Genomic DNA, 24,950 nt, shown 5'->3' on the forward strand with positions numbered 1-24,950 from the left:
TATTATCATCTCTTTTCATATTGCTTTTGATTTCGTCAATTGGGGACTTTATTTGAAAAACTGCTGCTCATTGTTGTTGTTTTTATGCTGCAGCTAACAATGCCTGCAAAGGACCACACATAAGTGCCGGTGTCTGCTAGCATTGAAAGCCAGGCAATGGCATAGGAAATATCTTAAATGAGGTGACATAGTCAGTATAAAAAAGACATTTCAGACATGCAGACTTTAATCTCAGCAACAACGTTCAGTTTTACAAAACCAAGGTCTTAATTTACTTAAAACTATAACCATCCAAAACATCGACTTAATCTTCCAGTATATTAAAGAAAACAGCATTACTATTTAAAATGAAAACTTAACTTCCATCCAGCTTTTACAATGTATAGCTGCTGGCCCTTGTTGCCAATGCTTTCTTTTATAAATGCTAAATAGGCAGAGTTTGCCCCTGTTCCTTAATGGAATGTTCATAGACAAATTTGCAATTCGCAATGCCGAGAATTCTGTATATTAGATTTTTTGAGATATTAAAGATCTTCGATTTTGTATCAGTAGAAAATTATTGTATTTTTGGCTCGTTTGACATCTCATTAGGTTCTCAAGTTCTAATGTGGACTAGATTTTGTTGTGGTATTTGTTCAAAGTAAGTACAATGTTTTTGCGCGTCATCCTGGTTGATAGTTGCTAAAATATCATCTACATATTTGGCTATGTATCCGATATTTATGTCCTTATGTTGTAGCTCTGCCATGGTCTCGTCAAATACGTTATATAATGCTTTGAGTGAATGGGGGTTTCCCATAGGCATTCCAAAAATTTGATTGTATATTTTGTCGTTGAATACGCAGTATTTATTATCCTTAAACACACTAAAAACGTATGCCGAAGGCGTGTCTTGTGAAGCAACCCATCTGTGGTCCAACAATTTCTTTTAGTAATCAAATAAATCCTTCAATTTCTGATGATAGGCAAGCATAGTATATAAATATATTACCAATTGAATAAATTCACACATTGTTTTGTTGAAATCAATGTTGAATGTTGAATCAAAGTTAAAATGTACCATTCTTAAATCAACATTGAAAGACCTTAATTCAATATTGTTGTTTTTTTTTCTCTGAGTGTATATAAAAGTTGAAATTTTTGTTTATTTTGTTAGTACTAAAATTGGATTTAGCGGCAGATCTATTGCCCGGGAGTAGGCCAAACTCCAAAGACCTAACAGCTGCGGCGGTGGTATCAGGCCGTAGCATGTTGTCTGCTGGTGAGACCTTGATCGGTGGAACGGCTGCACCAGGCTGCACTAGCCGATAGGCGACTGGTGAGCAAGGGCTTTTAAGGAAGGCACCCGGTTCTAGTCTTAAGGACAAGGCTGAACTTATTCTATCATTGCATGCCTATAACTTGCCAAGACCATGGGCTTTCTCTGGCAAATCGATATGCTCTTTAAGAGGCTGGAATAGCAAAATGCGAATCGCTCTCAGGATTATTGAGAGGCTTGGTGCGAGAGTCGCTGCAGGGGCTATCCCATCCCTACACATCTAGATCGTATAGAAAACGGCACCGCAGTCAGCCAAGCTGTTACCTAGAGGGCATCCCATGCCCAAACTAAGGCGAACAATATGAAGATGGGTTCAAAACTTTTGCTATATCACTAGAGACCGTTTGGAGTTTGGTATTTGTCGATAAGGAAGCACTTCTTGGAACAATTGGAGTGGGATAGTTAATGGACTGTCATCTGCATACTCCTGTATGTACTTGCGGAATTGCCTGGGCATTCTCTAGTTTGTGACGATGCAGGCTGGTAATAACTATCTTGTCCCCTTCAGAGTAGCGTATATCACACTAACATCGTCCTTCCATTTGAAACTCATCAAAGTAATGATCTAAGACCCACAAAGTATACGAGATCTGATCAAAAAATAACCCTTTTAATTCTTTCAAAAAATATTTATTTATTAATAATTTTATTTTATTAATTTATCAATAACTATGTTGTCCCCTCCAAAATAATCCTCAGATATATTTTTCGACTTTTTTCGTTTTTTCCAATCCTCGAATCACTTCTGAAACGCATATTTTGGTCAAACAAAACTTAATAGTTTCTTTGATCAATTTTTTCGAATAGTAAAAAATCGAAGAGCACACCAAAACACCACCAACCTTTTTATCTGTTAAAAACAAACCGACAGTCCAAAATGGCTGATATGTAACAGACGTGTGTACCAAACATAACAGAAAAAAATGCGAAAATAACCTCAAAGCTCTATCTCGGCAGTATCGGACTTGACTGCTATCCCCATATATTCCATGTAGGTGGTCACTAGCGCCAGGCGCAGGCGAGATTGGTTTATACTGCAAGGAATGGTGTGTCACGAAGGTCAATACCCCACCTCCACTCCTCAAGCTATCCTTGTGTTGCACATTGTATCCGTGACAACGGTAGGTGTTGGTCAGCTTTTTCTTCGCTGTTACCAATATGTTCTTCCGGCTTATTAAATCTACTATCTCGGCAAGATTGTTTAGGAGACCATTGCAATTCAATTGTAAGAATGATACACTTTTCCCGGCACTGGCTCGGCAATATTAAGGCTGCGGTGTTGCTGTGGTCTATATTGCCGCACGGGAGAAGTCGGAAAGGTCACATATTCCGACGCCGAGGACGCCGAGCGACAACGATAACGAAGAAGCTTGTTACCCACGACTGTCTATCGCTGGGGCGTTGCTGTGGTGTACATTGCCGCACGGGAGAAGTCGGAGAGGTCACGTAGTCCGACGCAACACCTTGAAACATATTCAATCAAACTTTACTCAAGATCGAAAAACCACCCACTCCATCTACCGGTAACACCTTGCCGTCACCGACCGATGATGGAGGCGGTTCTGGCAAACAGAACAGAACCAGGGTCCGGGGTTCTTTTCAAACCCGGCACCGCCGGGACGTGTCTCTCCCCTGACGAACATGTACACTGAGGCGGCAGCCCTTGGTGATGAAGGACCCCATCGGGTTAATCCGGTACGCACCACAGGCTCTTCAGTTTTTCAAATTTGCTTTACTTAATTACAAATGTATCTGGTCGAAACAACTAAAACAACTTTCCGTATGTATGTCAAGTAAAACTAGAGCGCGCTCTGATCGTCATGTATCTATATGTTTACGCATGTATGTCCGATGAAAATAGAGCTGGCTCATATAAACAAATGACATATTTATTTCAACATCAGTATCTTAAACGAAACATAATTTTGCTTTGCTTTCTGTATGTGTATGTTTTCCTACTCAAATTTAAAGCAGTTCGATTCCCACTAGAGGTCTGGTCTGAGATGAGTTGGTTACCCGAACTAGATATATTAAATTAAAATTTCCTATTACTTGGGAGAAACACATCAAAGTCTTCTTACGTGAAACTTGTTAAGCTTTATTGAAATGTATAAGTTACATAATAATACGTCAATCAATCAATCAATGCAAATGAGTTCACATAATATGTCTTAGTAGTAGAAAATATATAATAAGAGAACAATTCTTATAAATTGAAAAGAAATCCTGTTGCCTCATTGTCTGCCCTTTTTGGTGTTTTCCTCTTCGTTTCTGCAGTTCGAGATATTTCGAGTTGAGGATCTAAGGATATTGTAAGTTAGTTGTTTTTTATCTGAAGCTTGTCCTCGTGGTAGGTGTGGGATGAAATCAATCGGTTATGGCTTAAGGCCAATCAATACAATTGGGTTCACATGCATATTAATGAAGAATAAGAAAAAATTATGAATTTGAAACAAATTCTGTTGTATCATTATCTGCCCGTTTTTGTATTGTCCTCTTCATTTCTTCAGCTCGGGATATTTCGTGGTCGAGGCGATGTTCTAGGGATCTTGTCAAAATGGTACAGCAATCTTTAATGGCGTGGTAAATTATATTTTTAATCTGAAGCTTGTCCTCGTGGTTGGTGTGGGAATGCGAAAGTCTTCTGAATTCATGTGTAAGATGAAAACAATGGGTTATATTTTCGGGAGATACAAAGTCCTCTGCTACTTTTATGCAATTATGTAGATTCTGAACTTGATGAGGGGCACCAGCTGGAATAAAAACCGCATCGCCTAAACACTGCACAATTGGATATCCTTCGACACCGTATTCTTTGAATAGTCGTGCACGTAGCTTGTCATCCAAATACCAGTTTTGATCGTGAATGGGATCATGATCTGGCTCCAGACGATACCCTTTCTCCAACGTGACTCTGTTTAAAAGATCTCGAATTTTATCGGCATCTCTTGCTGGAAATATATGCCATAATGCACCAGGGACAACATTTTTGTGCTGTGCACGTGCTCTAGTCAAGAATTCGCACCCTCCCATAGCGATCGCTTTATGTGAAGCAGATATTTGCGATTTGCTATCAGAATCTTCAGGTATACCAACATATACCATAATATTAACCGCATCAGATATATCCAAGTGTAAATTTGTTGTGCCTTTATCGGGGTGGAATGCAGAACCGTATGCATTATACATTTTTGGGCCCAAGTCGGGCGGCACAAACATTTTAGGCAAGCAGCTGGCTATATTTAGGTGACCTGTGCGCAATGTATATTCAGGCATGGGTAACCCTTTCATTAAGTCCTTGTATCTAGTCGGAAGAATTTCTGCAAAATCGTCTCCGGGAGGCCAATCCTTAAGCTTTAAAAGCATTGGCTTGCCATTGGCATCAAGAAGTCTTTTTTTCATACACTGAAAACCTTCCCAAAAATGACGCATTGGTTGGTTGGGAACCAAATTACCATTAAGGCAATTGATTAAATCATTTGGCTTATCCCCAAAGTCCTTTAAAAAAGCATCAGGCCGCCAAAGATCTAAATTGAGCGATTCTGCAACTTCTGATATCATAACCGGTTGTCCACATTTCCATACTTCTTGGAAAAGGATTCGGTTGTCGGGATGATTGGCATTTGTCAGGCGTAATAATTTCCCATCACATAACCATTCGTGCGGAACACCTGGAGCTATTAGGCTAGAATGTGTTAATATCATAGCCCTAGGCGGCAAAAATCTCCTCAAACCAGCCAAACCTTTGCGTAAAAAATTTATATGCTTGAAATTATCGAAGGCACTTGTGATTGGATCTTTACCCAGTGTTTGTTTGTTATGTGTTCGTCCGGGCACGTAATCGATGCCATTGGAGCGGGCAAACTCAAGTGCTTTAGAATGTATTTGCTCCAACCGTGATTGCTTTCTTAAAGTTTCTTCGGTTGCAAGGGAGGAATCGCTTGTCTGCTGTTTCAGTTGTGACTCCTTTATCATATCTTGTATAAGTGACTTCAATTCACCATTTGGCAGTTCCTGCTTACTCATCATGCAACCGCAAAGCTGCGGGATTTGCCAAAGTCTTCGAACATCATGTAAAAGTCTTCCCAGTACGTTCAAGGCATCACCGGCTATGATTTGCGTTAGCATTAATTCTTTCATATGATGAGTGACACCACCGGAACATAGTAGCCAGTAGTATTCATCTCTGCCTTTCTGTGGTTTTTCGCCGGGATGAATTTTCCGAACAGGCCTATTCTCTTTACGGTCTTTAAAGCAATCTAAACAAACTCCAAAGCCACATTTATCACATGTCCAATGAAAATTGAATAGAGTCGTATCGCATACGTCGCATATTTCTCGAATACCCTGGACAACTTTCTTCCAGGCTATGGTACTGTTCGGATTTTCATGTATCTTTAACGCTTCCACTTCTTGTCGCCAAAGATAACAGAACTGATCGCCTACGTGCAGTAGTATATAACGGCACACCTGAATGTCAATGTTCCCGGCAGTGGGTTCAGTATTCTCATCTGGTTTCCAAATATTTATTTCATCTTGCGTGGGATCAGTATAGGGATTTGGGAATCCTGCAACTAATAATTGTCCATCTTCTGTGTATTGGAGGCATCTGAATTCGTAAAATCTACAGTACACGTCATTGGATCCTTGTTGAGGTGTTCGACGTCGACATTCTCTACATTTGTGAATTTTTGCGGATAGACTTCCTGTATTATCTACGGTTTCGCTTTCAGAAATAATGGGAGGAGGCACGTTATTAGTCTGCAATTTGAAACATGGTAAGTGTTGAAGAAATGGTTTGCAGGTCTTTCTATACACTGCATCTTTTAATTCTTCGTCAGCTGTTAATTTTTCCAGATGGTCAAAATTGTCCTCCTCATTCTGAGAATTATTACTGGCGTCATCATGATGAAGCGAAAAGCTGCGATTGTTCATTTCATTTGGAATTTTTGTATCTTCTTCATATTCTGCCCTTATTTGTGCTTCTTTACTTAACAACAAGGGCGCAATTCCATCGCATTGTGCGCTATCGTATTTTAGCTTATTTGTCAGAGCTGCCTTTTCTGATTCCTGATCAACATCTGCATTTTTATTCACACTGAGCTCTAGCAAAGTCTGTTGTTTAGTTTCGTGGAGCAAAGGCATCGTTGTACCTTGGAACTGCATCACCGTTTTTTCCTTCAAGTCCACAACTTTCATCAATTCCGAGTCCAATGTTTTTCTATTCATATCTGAACTATCTATGTGAATTTCAATTATGGATTTCCTTTCGGCCAAATGTCTTTCAATTATGTACTGTTTATTTGGTGGCCCAAGGGGTCGCCCTTCTTCTGTGACCTTTTCTTCATTCTCTCGCTTTCGCTGTATCCGGAAACTTTTCAATTCATTCAAAGTAGTTTTCGGTTTATTATCTTCGTCCATATCTTCTTGAGCTGTTTCGTCGTCTCCTTTGGGCGAATTTAGCTCGGCCTGAATTTCATTTTCCATTTCCGGCATTTCTGCTAAAAGTGCAGCTGCTATATCTCGGTTTGCCAATGACATGATGAATTTTGGAATTCTAGCAATTCCAAAGATTATGGAGAAAGAAAGAAAAGAAAAGAACTTTTCAAATAACTGTTTTTGAGTTGTGAGGAGCTCTATGTTCAGGATAACGTAGCGGCAGTGAGTACACCTTCTGCAGAAATAATTTGAATGATTAGGAATTTTAATGTTTTTAATGGGAAATAGCACTTGTATGTCAGTGCACATGTTGCAAATAGCGCACTTTAACGAAATTCAAATTTTTATTTTCTTCAAAGATAATGTGGATGGCAGCTTTTGTTAATTTTGCACTGAAAGCTACGCTGCGCTATTTATTTATTCATTATTTCGAACCAAAGTTAACTACTCACTACCATCACATTACCTGTTTTCACTTCGGAGGAGTCATACAAACATCGTTGGGCATATGTTTGTATAGCTCATCGCAAAGGAATAACTTAAATTTGGCAATAAACCTGACTTTTTCTTAGATATACAAGAATCTACACCTCAACGTAAGTACATTCCATATTTATGGTTAAGCGATCCATGAACTGTATTTTGGTAAATAATGATGACTATGATGTTGTGCAAATTAACTAAACATAAGCAGCATATTAAAGACCCATTATGTTAGGCAAGCCCTGAATTTTTGAATTGCATTTACCTTATGCAAAAACAATAAAGCTACTGGTATAGTAGCTTTATTGTTGTTGTTGTATCAGTGTGTTGTACACTATGGGATAACCGGCTGTCATGGAATTGATTTTGAAAAAATACTGTGGTTATATTCCTTGAAATCATTTGATATGGGTTCTTTTTACTTTATTTTGCAATAGTCATTCGGTCAATTTAGTGAATATATCGATGCAAGTTAATAGATACCGGCAACCTTGGCAGGACGTCTATATGAATGTGTTTAAAATGTTCTGTGGAAGGTTTAAATTCCGCATTGACTTTTTGTGTGTCAACGAACTTTTGATCGTTGGATCGTTTATAGCTTCTAACCCATTCACTCAAGTTCTTTTTTAATGATTTCCATGATTTCTTCCATGAAGAGTATCAAAAACTAACTTCCGAAATGCTGCAATTATCTAAGGTCTAATATTAGATTTCGATATGTCACAATATATATCCATGAAATCCAACGGTAGGCAAGAATTGCCAATCGTCATGAGATTGTTGTTCGTTATTTTTGTTTTTAGCGGGCGATAGTTTCTTAAAAAAAAACCAAGTGGCTTCCACTCACCATTTCCGTGTTGCTGAAGAACATCACGCATTGATTGTCTTGGCTTTTACTTGCTTGCACCGATCAAAAGCTTGTTTATCTTTGTCAGACCAATTGAAAATAGTTTTATCATTTTTAAGCATTAATCGAATTGGATCGTCATGTAACTGAGCGTGAGATAGGAGAGAAGTTAAATATAGCAAAATCAACCGTTCATTATCACATAAAAAGTCTTGGACTGGCGAAAATATATATATATATATATATATATATATATATATATATATATATATATATATATATATATATATATATATATATATATTTTCGCCAGTCCAAGACTTTTTATGTGATAATGAACGGTTGATTTTGCTATATTTAACTTCTCTCCTATCTCACGCTCAGTTACATGACGATCCAATTCGATTAATGCTTAAAAATGATAAAACTATTTTCAATTGGTCTGACAAAGATAAACAAGCTTTTGATCGGTGCAAGCAAGTAAAAGCCAAGACAATCAATGCGTGATGTTCTTCAGCAACACGGAAATGGTGAGTGGAAGCCACTTGGTTTTTTTTTAAGAAACTATCGCCCGCTAAAAACAAAAATAACGAACAACAATCTCATGACGATTGGCAATTCTTGCCTACCGTTGGATTTCATGGATATATATTGTGACATATCGAAATCTAATATTAGACCTTAGATAATTGCAGCATTTCGGAAGTTAGTTTTTGATACTCTTCATGGAAGAAATCATGGAAATCATTAAAGAAGAACTTGAGTGAATGGGTTAGAAGCTATAAACGATCCAACGATCAAAAGTTCGTTGATATATATATATATATATATATATATATATATATATATATATATATATATATATATATATATATATATATATATATATATATATATATATATATATATATATATATATATATATATATATATATATTTAGATATATATATATATATATATATATATATATATATATATATATATATATATATATATATATATATATATATATATATATATATATATATATATATATATATATTTAGATATATATATATATATATATATATATATATATATATATATATATATATATATATATATATATATATATATATATATATATATATATATATATATATATATATATATATATCAACGAACTTTTGATCGTTGGATCGTTTATATATATATATATATATATATATATATATATATATATATATATATATATATATATATATATATATATATATATATATATATATATATATATATATATATATATATATATATATATATATATATATCTATATATATATATCTAAATATATATATATATCTAAATATATATATATATATATATATATATATATATATATATATATATATATATATATATATATATATATATATATATATATATCTAAATACATATATATATATATATATATATATATATATATATATATATATATATATATATATATATATATATATATATATATATATATATATATATATCTATATATATATATATATCTATATATATATATCTAAATATATATATATATCTAAATATATATATATATATATATATATATATATATATATATATATATATATATATATATATATATATATATATATATATATATATATATATATATATATATATATATCTAAATATATATATATATATATATATATATATATATATATATATATATATATATATATATATATATATATATATATATATATATATATATCTAAATATATATATATATATATATATATATATATATATATATATATATCTAAATATATATATATCTAAATATAGTCCGATCTGAAACATACTAAGGTCGGATTTTGGGAAGCTTAAAACAACTCACTATTTCAAATTACAGCTAAATATAAAGTCTTGGACTGGCGAAAATATATATATATATATATATTTATATATATATATATATATATATATATATATATATATATATATATATATATATTTTATATATATATATATATATATATATATAAATATAGTCCGATCTGAAACATACTAAGGTCGGATTTTGGGAAGCTTAAAACAACTCACTATTTCAAATTACAGCTAAATCGGGTAATAAATAAAGTTTCTAAAGGTTTCACACCCTTAATCGCCAGATCGGTCTTTATGGCAGCTGTATCTAAATAGTCCGATCTGAACCATACGAAGGTCGGTATGGGCCTTAGACCCTTTACCGGCATATCAGTCTATATGGTAGATAATCTAAATATAGTCCTATCTGAACCATATTTCGGTAGATTCTTAACCGGCACCTCGGTCTATATGGCAGCTATATACAAATATAGTCCGATCTGAACCATATTTAGCTCGGATGACGGGAGGCTTAAAACAACCCACTGTTTAAAATTTCGGCGAAATTGGGAAGTAAATAAAGCATTTATGGACTTCAGAAACTTTATTGGCAGATCGGTCTATATTGCACCTATATCCAAATATGGTCCGATTTGGATCGTTCTAGAACTTAGCCTGCGTGGAGCAAAAAGACGTATAGTGATTACACCAGTCGGACGGACAGACACACGGACATCGTCAAATCGTCTTAGAATTTTACGACGAAAACACAGGAATACAAGGCAACATTAATTCAGAAGCTGCAAAATAACACCCATAACTCCCATATAATAAGCGAATATATTTTAATATGCTGGCTAATATTGGAAACATGCGTGGTGTCTACGAGTCAGTAAAACAAATGAGCGGCAACTATATATAAGTTATGTCAAACGTTAATTCCGATCCGTCGAATCGGAATGAATCGTTAAATGCGGATGAATTGTTGAATTCATTCCAATTTTGTGAAAAGAGTTGTTGTTGTTGTTGTAGCAGTGTGTTGTACACCGAGGCGGCAGCCCTTGCCGATGAAGGATTCCATCGGGTCAATCCGGTACGTACAACCGGCTGCCATGGGATTGCTGCTGTGATTGAGTGAAAAGAGTCTAATTATTTAGAAAAGCATACGGTTGGAGTGACAAGGCATTAATATTTGCCATTCAACAGAAAATGCAGGGACTTCGATTCGCTACAGCAAGTATATTAAACATGGTCACAATTTACTGACGCAGCAGATATTCACATTAAGAAGTCTCAAACGACACGCCATCCTAACGAAACTCCGCAGCAGTACTATTTCAGAATGTACGCGATGGGAAGAAAAGCCAATTTTTCAGATCCTGCTATTGCCCGACACATTGTGAATGGTATAAACGACCTGGACTTGAAAAGGAATATATCCAACGAATATTCAACGTGCAATCGGCTTTTGGGAGATATAGACGTTTACTGCAATACAACGAAGTTAGAACAGCCACGAGGGTACAACGTCCAACGACATCTCCAAGAAAAACGGTGATCAATTGGAAGGCAAGATGTTGTTCCAAATACGGACACCATTCCAACAAGTTTTCCGAGCTTCAAAGGAGAGAAAGATGTGCAAAGTCTAATCAAAGATTAACAGACTGCAAGTGCGTATAATATAGTCGATAACCCGATAGGACACGGAAGCTTTCATTGACAGCGGCAGCGATCGTAGTTTTATAAGAAAAACATTAGCATTGATGGTCAACACAAGTATGGAGTGCGACGCCGTGCTTAAAGGATTCGCTGATGGCGAATATAAATGTGTTGAGAAAGTATGACGAAATTATCAATAGGCGACACAGAGTTTGACGCCGAATTAATTGTAGTCGAATACGATATGCTCCCTTCAAAAATTCTCATTGGCCGAGATGTGTTATGTCAAAAAGGAAATCGAACGATTATCGAAGGCGATGAATGTTGACTGCAGAAAATTGAGTTAATGCACACCGGTGAAAGTTTAGCACTCGACGACAATGACAAATTGAAATCAACAATAAGTTAGCATCGAAGATTTTTGCTGAGAATGTTGCCGAATTACAAAAGAGGTCTCACCAAATTGAGATCAAGGAAGACTAACGAAAATATACGCAGCATTTCAATCTGTGTTGAATAGTATTATTGAGATGATGAATTCTGGTGAAGTTTTATTATATCTAGAGTAAGACTGTTGAGGAAGGTAATGAAAGTTTTGAAAAATTTTGAAAGATTTTGGAGAAAAGTGGTCTCACGTTACGTATGGAGAAATGTGTTTTCTTGGCCAACGAAATTTCTTAAAGGACGATTATTGTCCACAGAATCAACCAAAATTCGTATTCCCAAGGCAATTCGTTGGCGAATTTGCAAGATGTGTCATGATGACATCGGACATTTTAGTTTGGAAAAGAGTTTGGATAGGATTTAAAGCACATTTTGGTGTGAGAAGATGCGGAAATGTGTGCGAGAATATATTGCTTCCTGTACCGAATGTTGCTACCATAAAGCGAAAGGAGGTAAGCCCAAAGGAGAGTTTCATTCTGGTGAATTAGAATATCTGCCGTTCCCGAAATGCGCCAATCAGGCTATTCCTTCATATCTACGGAGTGCTGAGAACGAACCGAAGATTGGGATCTAGATTTGTATAATTTGTTTCACAAGATTTGCAGTGAGTACTCAACGAAATGCTATAACCAGATTCAGCCCCAACGAATTAATTTTTAAATGTAAGGCATGCTATAGTCAATATTGAGAAGGATAGATCCAAAATGTAGAAACGATTTGATGAAAAGCATAGATCGCCAACTGTATACGAACAAGGTGATCTTATTGTACTGGAGAACGAACCACAGGCAACGGGAGATTCTAAGAAGTTGGAGCCGAAGTACCGTGGCCCATATGTTATGTCTCGCGTACTTGAGAACGACTGCTATATTGTAGAAGATATCCCGGGCATGCAGATAAGTTCACGGAAGTTTTGTTCAGTGTTCAGCTCCGATAAGGAGGCCACCGTAGCGCAGAGGTTAGCATGTCCGCCTATGACGCTGAACGCCTGGTTTCGGATCCTGACGAGACCATCAGAAAAAAATTTTCAGCAGTGGTTTTCCCCTCCTAATGCTAGCTACTATGCCATGTAAAACTTCTCTCCAAAGAGGTGTCGCACTGCGGCATGCCGTTCGGACTCGGCTATAAAAGGGAGGCCCCTTTTCATTGAGCTTAAACTTGACTCGCTCTGCACTCATTGATATGTGAGAAGTTTGCCCCTGTTCCTTAGTGGAATGTTCATGGGTAAAATTTGCATTTTTTGCTCCGATAAAATGAAGCGTTGGTGCCAGAAGGCCCCGACTTGGATTTCATAGACGATGAGGAAGGTGAGGACAGCTTTAAGTCAGGATTAGCCGAGCTCTTAAGTACGATTTAGGCAACACTGCGTTTGTGCAAAGCTGTGCTGTCATATTTGAAACCAACCGCCGAGAAGAAGAGAGTTCTGGTCATTGTGAAATTAAATTATATTATTAATCTTAAAAAAAAGCCATTCACTATATTGAAGTATTATTGGTACGATTTAGGCAACACTGCGTTTGTGCAAAGCTGTGCTGTCATATTTGAAACCAACCGCCGAGAAGAAGAGAGTTCTGGTCATTGTGAAATTAAATCATATTATTAATCTTAAAAAAAGCCATTCACTATATTGAAGTATTATTGGAAGCAATATTTTATTATTTGTGTGTAGTCTGTGACATACACCTCCACATGCTATCACTTGCCGCACCGAGTTTACATAAGTGAGCTCGTAGTCCTATGTGTCCCGTTATGATACCAATAGCTATACTGACCTCCTTCTTGCTTCCTTTCAGTAAAAGCCTCGTCTTCTCACGATCTGGATCCCCCATAGAATTTTCGCCGTCCTACCGACCGTTTCGCTGTTCCATAATGTTGCATGCGCATTAGTCGCCCACTCCCTTAACTCGGACTGCGTCGACCCGAAGGGCTTCGGGTTAACCAAGTTTATTAACGGCAGTCCTCTGGCCTTCACCGCCAAATCGTCTGCCCTTTTATTTTCCCTTACTCCGTTATGGCCCGGCACCCAAACGAAGCGTATTTTCCAAACCCCAGAGAAGGCGTTAATATTCTTCTTACACTGCAAGACTGTTTGTGATTTTACCGGTAAAGATTTTCACACTCGACGTCTTCGCGTTAGCACCACACCACTTCACGCATTCCGTGATCCTGCAGTCCTCCGCCATATTATGGTCTGGCAGTCTAAAACAGATGTCAGTCCCTGGGTTTTTCAATGTAAACCCCCAGGCCCACTCTGTCCTCTAGCTTTGATCCATCCGTGTATCATGATCTTCCAGATGGCAATACTAGGGTTCCGTCAATCCAAGACTGTGCCGATGGCAGCAGTGCGTCGCACCCGACTTCAAGGTTCATTTCAGGTACCCGATCAGAAACCTCTCCCCTTCCTTCCAGGTTTCCTATCGTCGCCTCGATTATACCGCGATGGTATGACCTCCTCCCATCCTTAATCCATTCTCCCATCGCCTTAAGTTTCATAGCCGCAGTGACTGCCTCACACTTAATCTATATGTCAATGGGTCGAATATTTAGAATAGTCTCCAGTGCCCTAGTTGGCATGTTCCTCATCGCTCAGCCTATGCCAAGACATCATGTTCTTTGAACCTGTTGTATGGTCCTTTTGTTGCACTTTTTCTCCGTAGCAGTCCACCAAACTACTGAGGCGTAAGTAAGTATTGGTCTAATCACGCTACTGCCAATGTCCTCGGATTCAGGCCCCTTTTAGAGCCTACGGCCCGTCTACATAGTGCCCAACATCTGTGAGCCTTCTCAGTACGCTGCTGAATGTGACACTTCCAATTCGGTTTCCTGTCCAAGATCACATCTAAATATTTGACCTTGTCAGAGGAAACGTGGTGCGTTAAATTAGCCCACCTTCGTCTTCCTCGTGAACCCAGTCTTCTCTGGGTTAACATTGAGACCTCTGGGTTTAGCCCAGTCATATGCCATATGCAAGTCCCTTTCGGCCCTTCTGCATAGCTCGTTCGGATTCTTACCCCTTAGAAATATTATAACATCGTCTGCGTAGCAGACAGGCTCAAATCCCTCCTCAGTCAGCATCCGTAATAGGTCATTTATGGTGGTCACCCATAGGAGTGGCGATAAAATGCCCCCCTGTGGCGTGCCCTGTGCCACTTTCTCCCTTATATTTATGCCATTGGACACACAATTTATCCGCCTGTTCCTTAGCATATGGTTTATCCAGTCTCTAAGGACCGGGTCCACCCGGTACAAGTCTATGGACACACTGATCCAGTGTGTCGCTCCGCACATTGTTAAAAGCCCCCTCGATGTCAATGCATACCGCCAGTGTGTACGTTTTGGCACCGAAGGATTATTCTATTTTATGCACAACCTCGTGCGGGGCAGTCTTCACCGACCTTCCCTTGACATAGGTATGCGGTTGGTATTTGAGCAGTTCGCTGGATGTCATACTCTTTATCATGGTGTCCACAATACGTTCCATGGTTTTGAGTAGAAAGGACGTAAGGCTTGTGGGTCTGTAGGCCTTTGGTGTCGCATAACTTGCCTTGCTGGGCTTAGGTATAAACACAACCCTTGCCTCCTGCCAGGCTTTCGGAGTATATGAAAGTCCTAGGCACGCTGTGAAAATGTTGGCCAGACGAGGCGCCAGATAGTCTGCCTCTTTCTGTAGTAACGCCGGAAATATTCCATCAGGTCCGGTTGACTTAAATGGTATGTTTTGAAGCTTCTCAAGGATTCCTTCACCATAAATTCCGTTATTATAAACCTTCGATCAACGCCATTATTCCAAGATTCCGGTGTCTCCGTGAGTCCCGTTGTATCCTGTGGAAAATGGGTTTTCATAAAAAGCCTCAACATGTCCACCGTTGTCTCTGCTCTCACTCCCATATCGTCTACTAAAGTTTCAGTTTGGACATGGGTTTTTGAGAGAAACTTTTTTATCTTGGCGGCGTCATTAACTCTATCGACCTGTTCGCAGCAAAGCTTCCTGGCGGCACGTTTTACCGCTCTGGTAAACTTATTGTATTCCTTGAGCCGTGTGCGATACACATCCCAAAAAACTTCCGCTTTTTTACGACGTGCTCTGTTAAAAAGTCTGCGGACCTCTTTCCCAATATTGTGAATCTCCCCAGTCATCCAGGGTTTTTCTTGGGCTGATTTCCTTTCCCGAAGAGTACAACTATCTTCGAAGCATCCCACCAGTGCAGTCGTAATCCTGTTGATATTTTCGTCAATCTCTTCTATGCTTGGACAATCTAAATTATCTTGCCCAAGTCTTCTTCTGAGTAGCGATGGTCAGAGAAAGAGTGTTCCATTGAGACCCTCCAATCCTGAACCTCGTCGATCAGATTTTCTGAACATATCGTCACATCTAATTACTCCTCCCTAATCCTATTAACAAAGGTAGCGGTGTTACCAATATTAAGTGTTATTAGGCCGTTAGTATTCAAGAACTCTGCCAGGGCTTGGCCCCGATTATTAGTGTTGGAGCTACTCCACGAAATGTGGTGAGAGTTCGCATCGCACGATGACTGTAGATACTATAAGAGTGTTCAAAGACAGGTTGAGGTAAGGTACTCGATCCAGATTCAGATCCAGATTCTTCAGCATCGGTGTAGAGAATCCGTCGGGGCCTAACGCTTTGGATAACTTGACGTTTGTAACTTCGTCCACGGCTCGGAGACCACGAATACGGCGAATGGCTCTCCTCCTAGCCCTGTCACTTTTGGGATGCACAATAAATTGATGGTAGAAACAACCTGGCGCATCTCATCAGATCAGTAACAGTTATGTCGCCAAAAGTGACTGAGTTCCAGTCGTCCCGTCTACCAGAGTTCGAAGAGTGATTTAACAGTAGTCCATAGCTTGCCTAAACCGTTACCTAAGTTACATTGCTCCAAGTGTTCCAGCTACTAATCCCGCTATGTTCGTTAACTACCCTATTTATTTCCAGATTCAGCTCGGTGATTTTGGTGTTAGCGGGGTTTGTGCAACGAAAGCCATCAGGCTAGTCTGCGAGTACCAATGCCTGCGCCGGAAAATTGGGCCGCACTTGGGGTATTCGACCGGCTGGCACAAAGAGAGCAGCTGCTCCGTTAATGATGTCTCGGAATTTCATTTTGCCAACTAGCACATTTGAGGGGGATGTCAGTTCAATGAAGCCGCTATTTCTGCGAAATCGAACAAAAATCAAGAAGTCAACTTGGGAGATTTGTTTATATGGAAGCTATATCTAAATCTGAGCCGATGCCCCATTTGTAATCCCCAACGAAATATCTGTGCAAAATTTCAAGCGCCTGGCTTTACGCGTTCGACCGCTATCGTGATTTCGTTGGACGAACGGACATGGCTAGATCGACTCAGAACGTCGAGACGATCAAGAATATATATACTTTATGGGGTCTTAGACGAATATTTCGAGGTGTTATAAACGGAATGACTAGACTAGTATACCACCATCCTATTTTGGTGGGTATAAAAATACATTTTTGACATGTAACTTTTTCCTTTTAGAGTCTACGTAGATATATAATAAAGTTTAATCCTCACAAAAGGCATCAAATGCACCCCCACGTGCACCGTGGCACGTTTGAAGTTAAAAAAAAAGTACCAAAGTATCAAAATTACCATCCCTGGCTAGACATCGCTGCACTAGATACTCAGGACTCAGTAGAAAATTACAACTAACGTGATACAACGTGTGATATAAAGACTAAAAAATTAATTTTAACTTTGTATGACATTGTAAGAAATAGATGAAGTGAAATGAACAATTTTTTGCTTGCGTTTCAAATTCTGCGGTATTTTAACGTACGAATCAGATGCATTAAAACGAAAAGACCATTAAAACGATCTAATGGTTAAACCTATTTGATATGTTTTGGACAAACAAAAAGTGTTAAATAAATGTTTCTAATGTGAATATAAAATCAAGAATGTACGAATTTGACATATTTTGGGCAAAAATTATAAAATAAGTTGGGTCAAATAATTGATTAATCTGAACGTACCTTAATAAATGTAGAGCCAAAGATGGAGCTGGTTGCTTAAATATTTGTAATTGCTTACATTTTACTAATTGCTAAATATCCTATGAACGATCCATTAACCCTTCGATACACAAACATTTCAATTGTCATATCTTGAGGACTTCAGTAGTTATAACGCTTTTAAGTTTTTGATCTACTGATCAACTTTTGATCTATCGATCTGAGCGATACAAAAATTTTTAACAACTGTAGAGGAAAACATAGGATTGACCCGATAGATTCCTTCATCGGCAAGGGCTGCCGCCTCAGTGTACAACACACTGCTACAAAAACAACATTGGTTTTCAGTAAACGTATGTTAGTGGCTCGTATCACTAATACAGGGTGCAACACGGGGAGCCACATTTGATCACCTTTCAAAACCCTACATTCCGATGCTATAACTTTTAACTGCAAATTCTTTGCAAAATATCTAAAATGTCCTTGCTTCGACCACACCATCGTGTACCGTTTTTGAAATACAGACGGAAAATTATGAAATTTTCATAACCCATCGACCCCTTTCATTTAATTTTAATTTTTAATTTTTTAACAATTTCTACAATAACTAAAAATTTTCATCAAACAAACAAACACGAATTAAATTGCTTCTTCTTCACAAAATTGTTTATACAAATTACCGGTTTTATTCCGGGAGAAATTCATGTTTTCCAGATCTTTTTGTAAACCTCAACTTATCTCACCCAGTTTTTAATATACCGTTTATGAGAACATTTTCTTTAGCTCATCAATTTTAGGGACCTAATAACTCACAGTCGCAAATTATAGCGATATCGAATAAAAAACATGCGTTTTAAATGGATTTATCTGGATATGTATTTAAATGGGTTATATAAAAAGATATAGCCCGATTAAGCATATTTGTCAAAACCTCAATACAACACTAAAACATTTTGACAATGTGCCACGGGATTTCATCGTGCGTTTACGCAGGTAAAATAGAAAAAGCCTTGCCCGGCATGAGATAACTATGAGCACCACACAGTCTGAAACTTGATCCGTTCTGTGTTGTTTATTTTTATCACGAGAAGCTTAGCTGCGAGCTACCGGACGCGTCCACAGGTTGCGGATAGTGGAATGCTCCATACGGAGTAGCTGCAATTACATTCGCGGATAGTCTCAGTGAGAGGCCGTGCGGCACCGGCTCTTGCGTAAATGTTGAGTGCCTATGATGCTCGATATGACAAGGCGATTTATTTGCGTCTTTAAATAACCAATGGCCATCATGTTCCTGTGGCGATCGGTCCTAAGGACCGGAACGAGCTTACTCACTTATAGGAGCTAGACGAGGATCGTCGCCTCCACATATAGACATGTGGCCACAAAATCACTCCAAATAAAAAAAAGTTGGTTGGAAAATTTGTACAGAGGGGTTAAGGAACAGGACAGGGGATACTTACGTTGTACGAGCTGTTAATTGAGAAGATTGAGGCAAATTTGCAGTCATCATCTTCAGAAAATTGTGCCGACGAACAAAGCTAAATAGTATCGGAAAGTGATTCTCTGTCGATCCGTATACTTATCACTGAGTTTGTCTCTCTACGCTGTATAATAATATTAGTGTAGTACATAAAAAATAAAAACTTTAATCGAGCTGTACACATTGATTCATATGTAAAAAGTCAAAAGTTTTTAACTCACAGTCACTCGGTACGAGCAACTTAAATTATTGTCCCCATTCTTTTTAGGTGAATCATCAGTGCAGAGATGCTAGACTTTTTCTATGCGCTACTTAATCCTCTTCCTGCCCTATCATAGAACGACACCTTACATGTTTTATTATTATAATTACATTTTAATTTTGGCTGATTTGGTACCTGATTGTTACTATATTAGGAAATAACTTTCATTACTTTTTTTGTTAAAAATAATGTATATAGTGTAGTTATTCTAATGAGCCTGTTGGTTTTGCATTATGTGTTTTGAAACAATGAATGGTGGATATATAAAAAAAATACCTAAAGTGAAACTTCTTCTTGTCAGTGTAGGACAGACTCACAGCAGATGTTCTATGGTTTTCTCTTCCTTGACGTCCTTGCAGCTACTGCAGAAATAGTTACTTGCAACCTTTTTGTCAATAAGCATGTTTTCCAATCAGACAGTGATCTGGCATTACCGAAAAATTGAGTGAGAATTTTGTTCTAGCCAACAACAAGAAAGATATAGATCTATTCAAGTTCAGATTGGTAGTCTCGTAGCGTTTACACACGCATCCACGAAAAGCTTAACTGCGGGCTACCGGGCGCATCCACAGTTTACGAAATGCTCCATACGGAGTAGTATATCGCTAGAATCATATCTTAAGATTCCAGTTCCACGGAGTTTGTAAGCTATATCTCGGTGGCCCGGCAGTCAGAACAGAAGATTTTAAAATGTTCAGCTATGTATATCGTTGAAAGATCAGCAATTGTCAAGGGCGGTTTTTTATTCGGAAATACTTTCTCAAGAGGTTAAATGACTCTCTGAGAAGATACTTATACCAACCGTCGTTGATAATGGGTTTGACTTGTATATTGTATAAAAATTAATTTTCTATATAAATTTATATTTAAGCAGAGAATAATTATATACTCAATATTATTTGAAAAAATTGCAAACTATTTTATAATAAATGGTGAGCCAATCAATTATATAATTTAAAATGAAAATTATTTAAATCTTTAGTTTCATAATAAAAACTGGATATATTTTTAAATGAAAAGTTCGAATTTAATTAAAACCAGTTACTTCTTTCAAAACAAAAAATTATTTGTCTTAACATTATTTTCCCCAAAAGGAAGTGAGTCGAGCTAATCTGACCAGGAGAAAGAATTTTACTAGAATAAAAAATAAAATCTTTTGCTTTGAATTTTCGCAAATCGGAACAGACCTAATTAATTAATTGACCAGCCACAGCAGGCAAACAAATTAAATAAGAATAATTTTTTCCTTAGTTTTTCAATCGAATGATCCAAGATTAATAGACCGTTTGACAATGCCGAAAAATTAATCCAGGCCAACGGAAGTCAGTCACTCTGATCCGAATTCATCTATATAGACGGTTTTGGTATTTGCTGCTGATGAGTTTAAGAACAATTTTTACGTTGACGAATCTAAATCTCTATTTGTAAATCGAATTCTCATTCAAGAAAAATCTTGAGATGCGCGAAGGATTGATTTTGGGATTGGCACACAGGCCATAGGTTTAGATGTCGGCATGTAAGGTAATGCCTCGCAGATAATTCAGATAACACAAGCCATATGTTTAGATGTCGGCATGTAAGGTAATGCCTCGCAGATAATTCAGGGTAAGTCTTAAGTAAGTTACAGAAGCAAACACAGTCGAATACAAAACAACTAAAATTTTATTAAATATTTCTCATATAGTAAATATTATTGAAGATGTCTCACACTATAAGACGTCAGTTCAAACAGCAATCGCTGGATGGGCTACTCTATATAAACTGTACTCCTTGTTTAGGAAAATATTTGAATGCAAATTAAAAGTAATATTTAAAGCTCCTACCTGTATATAAGCTACAGTAAATCGCGACGAAAAAACTTTATTCAAGGTTAACCAGAAATAAAAAAGACAATATTGCTGAAAATTTTCACCGGAGAATCGAAAAATGTAAAAAAAGTTCATTGCAGTTGACCCGCAATCCGCCCAATTTGTGTATTGTATGAATATGAAAGCCTGCAATCAACAATTAAAAATCTTGGAACTTGTTAAACATTTGTTTATACATATGTATTTTCCGCAGAGGGGAGAAAATCTCATAATTGAAATAAATTAATTCACGCCATCTACGAGGGGGAGGAGATCCGACATTTGATGTGCCTGTTTACAACCACTTGCATTGGGTTCGAAATAATATGCACGGGATGCAACTCGAAAAGGATTTTTTATCCCACAAAGTTTAATTTGACACTAATGACGTAATATAATATTAATTTTCCTTTCCGTGATTACAATTCTATCGTTCACCCAAAAAAAACAAGAGATAAAAAATGTATGCACACAGCACCATACATATGATATACACATATAAATATATATAAGTGGCGTCTTATACTAATACACAAACCCCAAGCCCAACTGTGGAAATGTTTCAGTTTGTCAACTGTTTTGGGGCGTATGCCGAATCCTAATGTGGGAATTAATCAGTGCAATGTTTTTCATCGACAATATATGCAATAGTCTTTTTATTTGCTTTTATTTGTGGCAACTTACATATTTTTGTTTCGTTTCTATCACTCTCAGCTCGTTGCCTTTTCACAGAATAACGTACTCTGCTTTGAAGAACTTTACTGTATTAGTATAAAAACGGGTACAGCATATTTAACAAATCACAATTTTTATTATATGCAATTTACGGAAAGCCTTATAGTATTAGCACACGGTATTACGGATAAATTATTTTTTCCAAAATATGAGCAGAGCACACAAACATTGACACAGAGAAGGAAAAAAGAGATGTCATGTCCTAATCAGTAAAATTATCGTAACGCAAAGTGATAAAGTAAGGCCAAAACAGAATGAACGAGTTCAGCTTTGTTTTTGAGCATTGCATTGAAAAATGCAACTCTGCAAACAAATCGCCCAAAAGTCAAACAATTTTTACCTTTAACGCCTAGGTTAGGTTAGGTTAGGTTGAAAAGAGGGTGCAGATATTAATCCGCCCCATGCCACTATGGACATACACCTAAGCCAGTAATCGGCTTGTTGTGCGCTCTAAAAACTATAAAGTAACCTCTAAAAAGAAAATTTTAAGTTAGGAATTCCGTGCTACTTACAAAATCCTTTATTGTTTTCAATGCCACTCCTCTAAGTTGGTTCATGTCTGATATTGTGTCTCCACCTAAGTTCCGGTAGCTGTTGGACGCGAAAGCCCGGCAATGATAAAAGAAATGCTCCAACGTCTCATCATCTCCCCCGCATGCCCTTCACATGCTATCACTTGCCGCACCGATTTTACATAAGTGAGCTCGTAGTCCTATGTGTCCCGTTATGATACCAATAGCTATAATGACCTTCTTCTTGTTCCTTTCAGTAATAGCCTCGTCTTCTCACGATCTGGACCCCCCATAAGATTTTCTCCGTCCTACCGACCGTTTTTCTGTTCCACAATGTTGCATGCGCATTCGTCGCCCACTCCCTTAACTCGGACTGCGTCGACCCGTAGGGCAATTCATCTGCTGCTTACGAGCATGTACGTTTTTGTAATTTCAACCAATATCGCACAGCGACTGTGGTTGTGCTCTTAATGGGCGTCCCCAAATGTAAATTTTCCCTAGATGAAAAAACAAGTTATGACGAACAAACACATTTCGGCAATTTTTCCGTTTGTTTTTTTTTTTATATGGAGTTTCAACGCTAAAACCGAATAGAGTACCGGCCTTTACCTACTGATGGACGTATAAACACGTGGAAATCGTTAAATCGTCACAGAATTTTACGATTTAAAATATACCTACTTCGTAGGATCAAAAATGGATATTTCGATGTGTTGGGTATATGGAGGGCAGAGGAAAGAGTGTTTGAATGGGCTAGTTTTTATAAAATGTTTAAAGTATAAATATGTTTAAAAGATGTTTTTTTATTAAAAAATTTAAAATTTAAAAACGTTTAAATATTGTCGGTAAAGCTAAGCGACTATTAATTTTTGGTTATTAACTCACCGATAACACTGTGCTACACCAAAAGTATGCAGGGGTTCTAATGTACCAAATCTGATTTTTTGGAGTGCACGGAAAACTAAAATAGCTTTAATTTTTCTGGGTTACTTCATTAAGTGACTTTATGACGCTAAATGTTGAGAAAACACGCGTTTTCGCAGATTTTCGGTTTAAAACGGGCATAACTTTTTTGATACACAACCGATTTCTTTGGTTCTTACCTTCTTTTTGTGATTTTTTATTTAAAAATATTTTATGTTTCTGTGTTTTTTATAAACTTCGCTGTAAGTATTGCGCTTTAAGTATTCAGTTTTAAATATTTCCTGGAGAAATCTTTCACCTTGCTCATCACTCAGCTGTCCTTAACTTAATGGAAATCTTTCCAAATGAGCATGCAGATAGTGTAATTTTATTGCCATTTTGCAACACATTGCATGGTAAGCGGAAAACATGTTGTTTTCACTTTATCAGTTTCTAAGAAAAACTTTGCACACTAAAGGTTGGTATTATATTCGGTTTTCGCGGTGAAACTCCATATAAAAAAATAAGCTGAAAATATTGATGAAAAGTGTTCGTTTCGCTATAACTTGTTTTTTCATCTAGTTCACGACGCCCAAGAAGAACACAATCGCAGTTTTCAACCGCTTATGTAAAATAAACGCGATCGCCAAACTTCTAATTGTAACTAAATGTTTATTAGTGTTAGTGATCTTGCTCGCATGTACTTGCTCGGGGTGGAAAAAAAATTGTTTGTGGATGCATAAATAAGAAACTATTTGTATATATGTAAATATAAAAATATAAATAAATATACTTCTAAAATAAATAAAAAAATAAATGTTTCTTTCATAACAAACCCTTATACGAAGTAATAATGATTGTGAAAGTGTTGTACATTATTTTTATACAAGTGGAAGATGTTCGCAAAGGCCTTTGGAAAGTTGTGTTTATTTAACTTATACCAACAAAAATACTACAAAATCTAATTATTTTTACAAATAAAAGCAGAATTCGTTTCTTTTTAAATTGTTTTGTGTTTCATTATTTATTAATATCGAAGGGGTGGGCTGTGGTTGAAATTGTAACAACATTATGAATTTGCGTACGGTCCACACACTCACATTCGTGTGTAAGAATGTCGTAAGCAGCTGATAAATTGGTTGGTGCCATATTAATTTTTATAT

The 24,950-nt window shown here is 37.0% G+C and overlaps 2 protein-coding genes across 2 annotated transcripts in view; both read right to left on the reverse strand.

Annotated features, from left to right (window-relative positions):
* The window catches only part of LOC106087837 (F-BAR domain only protein 2), a 32,977-nt gene extending 10,565 nt beyond the window's left edge, over positions 1-22,412 (reverse strand). The window contains exon 1 of the mRNA XM_013253021.2: positions 22,322-22,412. The gene's annotated coding sequence lies outside the window, so the exon portion shown is untranslated. The remainder of the gene's footprint in view (positions 1-22,321) is intronic.
* On the reverse strand, positions 3,391-22,410 carry LOC106087866 (lysine-specific demethylase 3A). The gene is made up of 2 exons (XM_013253058.2): positions 22,322-22,410; positions 3,391-6,875 (listed from the first exon to the last, which is right to left on the reverse strand). The coding sequence occupies exon 2, from the start codon at positions 6,857-6,859 to the stop codon at positions 3,758-3,760; it is 3,102 nt and encodes a 1,033-aa protein (XP_013108512.2). The 5' UTR covers positions 6,860-6,875; positions 22,322-22,410; the 3' UTR covers positions 3,391-3,757.
* Positions 22,413-24,950: the final 2,538 nt, after the last annotated feature.

Source organism: Stomoxys calcitrans, chromosome 2, assembly GCF_963082655.1.
Source record: "Stomoxys calcitrans chromosome 2, idStoCalc2.1, whole genome shotgun sequence".
Lineage (NCBI taxonomy): Eukaryota > Metazoa > Arthropoda > Insecta > Diptera > Muscidae > Stomoxys > Stomoxys calcitrans.

Excerpts from the sequence above, each read along its gene's own strand:
- LOC106087866 (XM_013253058.2), bottom strand. The coding sequence starts at position 6,859 with ATGTCATTGGCAAACCGAGATATAGCAGCTGCACTTTTAGCAGAAATG.